The sequence below is a fragment of the Gallinula chloropus genome (assembly GCF_964237585.1).
Source record: "Gallinula chloropus genome assembly, chromosome: 3".
Lineage (NCBI taxonomy): Eukaryota > Metazoa > Chordata > Aves > Gruiformes > Rallidae > Gallinula > Gallinula chloropus.
The window spans coordinates 118,423,058-118,430,577 of record NC_140087.1 but is presented as its reverse complement, the minus strand read 5'-3'; the positions used below and the strand labels follow the sequence as shown (position 1 = coordinate 118,430,577).

At 44.6% G+C, this 7,520-nt stretch overlaps 1 protein-coding gene across 1 annotated transcript in view; it reads right to left on the bottom strand.

Annotated features, from left to right (window-relative positions):
* TFAP2D (transcription factor AP-2 delta) overlaps positions 1 to 7,284 on the bottom strand; it is a gene marked incomplete at both ends in the record, with an annotated part of 49,562 nt that extends 42,278 nt beyond the window's left edge. The window contains 3 exons of the mRNA XM_084261488.1: positions 2,102 to 2,162; positions 5,732 to 6,229; positions 7,246 to 7,284. Coding sequence (XP_084117614.1) covers positions 2,102 to 2,162; positions 5,732 to 6,229; positions 7,246 to 7,284 — 598 coding nt within the window. The remainder of the gene's footprint in view (positions 1 to 2,101; positions 2,163 to 5,731; positions 6,230 to 7,245) is intronic.
* Between the last annotated feature and the right edge of the window lie 236 nt (positions 7,285 to 7,520).

The window sequence follows — 7,520 nt, the reverse complement described above, 5'->3', positions numbered from 1 at the left end:
CCTTTTAAAAAATATATGTATACGTTAGTGACAAAAAAAAAAAAAGCCAAAACAAATTCTGACACGAGATGTTTAAAATATTAGGGAAGCCACTCTCGAGTTAATATATTCTTATTGATGTATTACTAGAAAAGAAGTGTGATTTATTTATATGGGATACTGCATAGCGCTTAGGTGCAGGATGTTTTGATTACTGCTAACACCTATCGCTTTTTTTGAAGTCGGACAAAATATTTATTATGTATTTTTAATATACATTTGAAACTTATAGTCTCGCCTTTGATATCTTCCCTGAATATGCCAAGAGATAGATAGCAGTGCAGTAGTAGTTCAGCACTTAGATCAGGGTGGAGAAAACCTTGCATTTTCATGCTGGATTTCCTTTACTATCAATCTTTAAATCCTTGAATAATTTGATCGCTTTAAAAAGGAGAGAGGGAAAGGAAGAGTCTTGACTACAGTCATCTGCACAGGTAATTGGAATCTCCTTAACAGGAGCTGGGGAGCTGAATGAAGGGGAGTTGAGCTGAGATTTGAGCCGCCCTTCAGCTGGGAAATGAGAACCTCAGTCAAACGCTGCAGACGCAGACCTCAGCTGATGGGGACCCTGTCTTTCTCTCTTTCTGCTAACGATCTCCGCTTCTCGGAGGTCAGTTCTGGGATCAAACCCGAAAGAATTGTCTCTCTTCCTCGGGATAATTAGAACCCGCTGAAATCCGAGAGACGGGGACCTAGGCAGGCACGGGCACCGACAGCACGACTTGGGCAGGAGTTTGCAACCGCCAGCCCACTCCACAACGTCCCGCCAGCGGTTCCCAGGGAGGGGACGGGACTTTTGGAGTCCTTCCCCCTTCCTCTAGTCCTGTGTCCTGGCCGCAAGCTCCGGGAGCCGGCCGCGGGGCCGGGAGGGAGCTCCCGTTGCGGCGAGGCGAGGCGGGGCCGGGCGGAGCGGCCGAGGGGAGCTGTCCCTTCAGCACCACCGCCCCGCCGCCGCCGCAGACAGCCCGGCCCCGCCGCCGCCGCCGCCCGTCTCTCCGCCCTGCGGCTGCCGCCGGCCACCCCCGCGGAACGCCCTGGGCAAAGGCTGGCCTGAGCCGGTGTGGGGTGAGGGTACCCCGAAAGCTCCCCTCTGGAGGATAGAACCGCGTGTGCGCCCGCTCTCCATCTTCAGTAGCCGTGTGTGGCTATTGTTTCAGCGTAAAGTTTCTCCGGGGAAGCGAGGGCTAGAATCAGCCCTCTAGCACAATAACATCACATCGCCTAAAATATCTACTGCTATTGCTCTATTTATTTAATTATTTATTTTTATGGTGGGAATAATGAGTGAGGAAAGGCAATAAGGGGGCAAGGAACACGCATTCCAAGGGGCTGAGTGGCGAGGTGTTCAATCTCCGAGCGAGTTATTCGTTTTATACTGTGAATGGAAGCCTGCGCTTAATTTTGTAGGAAGAATGCGTTCCTACGCTAGGCCATTAAGAGTACTTTTGTTTCTCTTCACGGTAAATGACGGTAATAACAACACCACCACCCACTAACCCACCCCCCCGCCGAACAGTCAGATTGCGCAAACGCTGAAGAAATGCGTATTTAGCAAGAGTTCCAAATCTCTCCTCTAACTTTGACGTTAGATGTTTGCACTGACAGATGGGTATCAAATGAAGTGACACTCAAAAGTGAGTTCCACACCGGTCTGTAGCGCTACTGAAACCACATTTCCAAAAAAGCTCCTTCCTTTCTCCACACGACATCAAACCGCCGGTTTAACCGCCCGGAGCCAGGGACACACGTTTCTGAAACTATCAGGGATCAACTCGATTTAACAGGGGTGGGTAATAAAACGAGTCAGGAAAGCTCCGGATTTAGCAGGAGTACCCAAGAACTACCGAGGAACAGATCACTTGTTAAAGTGCAAACGGACTGTGAAACGTGAAGTGCTCTAAACTGGTTTAAACTCACTTCTGACAAACGCCAGGTTATCGCTGTTTCGGCAGCAACTCCAAACTTAAGCTGAGTAGCGGGGAAGGGACAGAGAGAAAGAAATGGAGAGGGGGTTCATGTTTACCAAAAAAATTGATAGGCACAAGTATTGGTAACCTCTTACCTCTTCTTATCACACCTCCTTGCCCGTTCAGTACAAGTCCGCACTGGGCCTCCACTGAGCTCTTAAGTAATGAAGGGTGAAAAAGGAAAGAAAGGAAAGAAAGAAATCAGACACAGAAACCCACAGAGGCATCACGTAGCTTGAGCTTTGTTACACGACTCGCGCAGGAACAATAAGGTGAACTGGAAAAAACACAATTATTCTCCTCAAACTCTAGTGCCGTGGGGAAATCCCACCCGCAGTCTGCCCCTGCCCCACAAAAAACAGAGTAATTATCACATTCATTGCCATTTAAATACGAGTTTCTCCTGAACCGAGGAGTTGGGTCGGCAGTTAAGTGGCAGGACAGAGAACAAGTAGTCCTGGGAGACGTGTGGACGCACTCCACAGTTGCACACAAGAAGGTAAAATTACACCTTTGTACAGGATTTTTGAATGATTATCTGCTTATTTTTTCTATTTATACACGCAGCTAAATTAATATATACGTTTCGTGGCACTTATATACCGACTTACAAAGTGTGAGCAGAAGTAGACAAAGAGCACAAACAACAGACGACCTATTGGGCTTTGCCGGCTACACAGAGTCGTAAGGGTGTTGTAACAATGCGTGTGTCCGCACATAGGTGGGGATGAATATGCATCTGTGTGCGCACACACAGAGGCACCCATGTGTGAGCGTGGGGTGAAGAATCTTCCAAAAACCTGCCTAGGGCTTCTGGTGCACGTCCGAGGAGATCTCAGTTCTTTATTCTCCTGCTACAAGGCTGATTATTTGGGGATCTTCGCCCTCCTTAATAAATATTTTTATTGGAATGATAAAAGACTTGAAAGGGTTGGGTTTTCTTTGGGTTTTTCCTTATGTTGGGGTTAAAAAAACACAACAAACCAAACCTAAATCTTTGCCCAGTGGAAATGTGTTAAAGACGCATTTTCCTCTACAAACAAACGAGGTATTGGACATGAAAGAGGCCTTTAAGGGTGTTAACCTACTCAACAGCCCGTGAAGAGTTAAGTAAATGCGGAGAGAGTCGGTGCATAATAAAAACCCCACTTTACAAAACAACCTTTACAGTCCTGGCTCTCTCCCCCACTTTCACCATATTGGCGCTGGCCCTGTAAGACCTTCCTTTTCAAGGCTCTTTTTTATTTTAAGTGTTCTGCCTTAAAGTGATTATGAAATCAATATGAAAAAAACTTGGCGACTGAGCATAAATTAAAGCGGTGATGGGAAAAGGTGTGACAGTTTTCTTTGTTGCCCATGGAAAATCTTTTTAGGGCACTGAAAGATGCCACTCCAGCTCCAAGACTGTTTGCATCTGTTAGGCTGACTTAAACCGCCCTCGAAACTATTGGACATTCACTTAAAATTCTGTGCAGGGAAAAGTATATTTACATTTGTTGCATTTGAAATGAGGCATATGCTGATGAACGTTTTAAAAAGAGAGACCAAGGAGAAAGGGGAAGACTGGTTCGACCACAATTTTTGGTTTAAAAGTGTCTAGTCCTCTTTCTGTTCACCACCAAAATGCTTCCCTCTAAGTCCAAGGTGACACTCGCAAGAGGCCAAGTTTGTTCTGAAGCATCCAAATCGTAACGACAAATATTCATATTTTCATCTTCTCGCCGCTCGGGATTTTCAATATCTCACTACACTCCCTCTTCCCTCCAACAGAAGAGGGAGGAGAAAACAAATAAAGAAAAGATTGAGTACAAAGACCTAAGTCTTTCACTTTCGAATAAAGTACGATCGAAAAATTATTATTTTCCAAAGAAAAACTGTTAGTTCTTTTCTTCTTTAAATAAATACAAAATAGAATGTGCCTCTAGCAGCTTAACCAATCTCTTAAAAAAAAAAAAAAAAGGGAAACATGTTGTTTGGTCGGATGAAATTGCATAAATGACCAGTTGAATGGCACTAAGTCGAAAATTGGATAAACTATGGTGCTTTTTTGCCCGGGATTTAGGCATTGTCTGCTGTCTTGCAAACGTTCCTAATCCCCTCTTTTGAAAAATACAAGGCTTTGTGCCTGCCAAAGAAAAAAAATTTGTACAGATACAAAAAAATCAGCAGCAGACGTGGTTATAAAAAGGAGTAAATAGGTTTTAGTTGGGCTGAGGAGTGAATGGCAGATTTTTTTTTTTTTTTTGAGGGGGGTAACATAAGGAGATCCTTGTGAAAAATGTAAACAAAAAATGGCCAGAGAGGATAAAATTATATAGTGAATTTTAATGGAGCGAACTAGGTTTAAAGAGTTAGGGTTTCGTCCTCAGAGATATAAAAGATAACATTCTTTGTTGTTGGGCTGTTCGATTATTTTCCTCAACAAAAAAAAGAAAGAAAAAGAAACAAGGGAAACAATCTTTTCTCCGATATAAATAGAGGGTGTGGGTTGTGGTTTTGGTTCGTTTTGGTTTTATGGGAAGAAAATAAGCTTTCCTAGTTTTACAAACTTCGGGTTTGGTTTTTGATTTGGGGGTTATTTTTTTTAGCATTTTCTTTTTATATTTTTTTTTCCCCCGAGCCTTTGACCGCTGAGTATTTTTGGAAAGACCAACATAGAGAGCTTTGTATGACTGGGAGCGAGATTTGGGGGAAAAGTAAGTACAGTAAATACGGTCCTATTTGTCTCTCCCCGCCGCTCGGGAAGCTTTTAGTTCCTCGGCTCGTCGGGAGAAGGAAGGTTTGGTTTTGACTTTTCGAAAGGGGTGTTAGCTACAGAGGGGCGTTGTTTGCAATTTGGGAAAGTAATTTCATTTAAGAAACCAGCTCAATTTACCGGAGGCGAATTTCTACCTCGGAGGGAAAGGATTTCTGAGCGGATAAAGCTGAGGTTTTGATACACAAAAATATATATATATTTTTTTTTAATGGGTTTGGATGCCGGTTAGGGGGAAACAGATGAATAATTAGACACATAGGTGAATTCACCTTTATCTGCTTGTACCTCTCTCCTTATTATCCTAGTTCGGATATTCATACTGAATATTTCTGAGGAACGTTTGCACCCGTTTATTTCTTCCCTTCCTCACACCTCGGAGTGGAGCGGAAGGATTGCCTTTGTATGTATGTCGGAAAGCAGATTTATTTCCTGCCCCTGTTTTTTTTGTTTTCTTTTCTTTTCATTTCTCTTTTCCTACTTTATCCCTTCCTTAATACATTGCCCTGCTACGCCGGTACAAGTTAAACGGTTCCCATCGCCGAAACAGAGGAAAAGTTTACGAAAAGCAAGAAGGGGGCTTTGCTTTGGTTTGGTTTGTTTTCTGTGTGACTTTGATAAGGGCTGGTACATGCACACACGGACCCGCGCAGGCACACAAGCACCCCCGAGAGCTCCGGATGAGTGCCACGGTCTCAGCCATCGCAGAGACACAACCCACTCGGGGAAGTCGGGCGAGAGGGGTTTTTGTTTGTTTGGCCAAGAAAGACCACTTGCCTCCCCCTCCCCCTTCCCCCCCATTTTTGTTGTTACTACTCTGGAGGGGACGGGCTCTGGAGCAGATTTTTGGATGAATCTTCCCTCCTTTGTATGAGCTATTCTGAGAGAGGAAAATGGGGAGGGTGAGGGGGGACCAGGGCAGGGGGAGGGGAGAAGAAGGTACCTCGAAAGGAGATCGCATGCTATTTACCTGCAAATCGTCTGCTCCCGAGGCTGCAAGCCCGAGGCTTGGTCCTGGCAGGAGTCTTTGATCTGGATGCATCCCATATTGGGATCCATGGCTCATAAGAGACAGGTCGTGGCGGCGGTAAGCATCTAAGCACCCCAGCTCTCTCCTCTGCTCGTCCAAGCAAGAGGACTTGAGCGCCCGCGCATTGTGCAGGTTGATAAAATCAGTGGGTTCCCCATGGTGGATCTGCTGGTAGTATTGCTGGGAGTGATGGAGAGAGTTCAAGGAGTAAGCGTCGGGGTTGACTGCCGGGTGGCTGTGTTGGAACTCGTAGTGGAAGGACTGGTGGTGCAGTGGGGTGTACTGGTGGTTAGTGGAGAAGTACGGGGAGGCGAACTCGGTGCCCGTCGTAGAGTAAGTGAGAGGAGATGAGGAGGAATAGGCGACGGTCGAGTTGGCCACAGACTCCAGGCATCCAAGCTGCATCAAACGGTAACTGTTTGATCCGTCATGACGTATCTGAAAGGAAGAAGTGAAAAGGAGACCCCAAAACTGGAGGTTTGTCATTGAAAACCCCGGGTGCGGTTCTTCCAAGCACGCTGTCCTGCATAGCTTCTCCCTCTGCAGAAGCGTCTAAGCCTGAGAGCGGCAACCCCAGCAACAAAAGATCCTTTCCTACCTTGGGCTGGTGCCATAAAGGTCTGTTCAAAAAATCATAAACAGCCCAGCCTGCCCTTAATACCGCCAAGCGAAAGGAATCCACGCACTGAAATAAAAAACTATCCATCTTTCTATCCGTCCATCCATCTATCCATCCATCCATCCATCCATCTATCCATCCACCTCCTGATCACAGCTGTAATATCTGGGGCTGACACACACAAAAAAGTCATCAAACAGAGGAAACTACCGAGAATACTCACAAGTCCCGTCCCTATCTTACAGCGTTAAGCATTGAAAAAGCTCCGCTGCCTGCTTGCCTTCCTTCCTTTATTCCTTCCCTTCTTTTTTTTTTTTATTTTGAACTCCTATTTTTCTTTCTTTTTTAAAATAACGAATCAGATCAAAAATTCACACACACACACACATCTCCCCCCCCCTCTCCTTTTCCAGCGTTTCGAAAGAAAAGAGGAGTCCTGTTGTGGTTCTTTTTTTTTTTTTTTTTTTTTAAGTGAAAACTCCCCATTCCTGGCGAGCTGGTGGTGATTTCTATCCACTTCATTATATTATTAGGGGTATTATTCTGATTTTCGTTCTGGCAACGGTTTTAACGTGGTAATGAGTTGCCCTTTCTGGCGACAGATGTCATAACGAATTTTCTCTCTATACTTCTTTAAGTTATCTCTGAAGCCGGATTATAATTAAACGTAACGGTCCAATATGGATTTAAAAAAAAATGGAAACAACCACACAGGCACATACACACACACATATGCACACACACACACACACGCGCGCGCTCACACACACACACATCCACACACGCGCGCACACACACACACACACGCACACACTCACTCACACACACAAAATACCTCTGCATCGTGGACGAGACCTGGAAAGGTAGTTGACATTTTTTGGTTCTCCGAAAAAAAAAAAAAAAAAAGGAAAAAGAAAAAGAGGGAAAAAAAATAAAAAAAAAAGCTCTGGATAAAAATTCCCCTCTCCAAATTAAAAAGGAAAAAAAAAGAAAGAAAGAAAGAAAAAAATTGAAAAATCCAAAGTTCATGTATTTCCCCAATTTTTTTTAGAAAAAAATCTCTACAGACAGAGAGAATTTGCAATGTATCTGCATAGATCAGATCTCTCG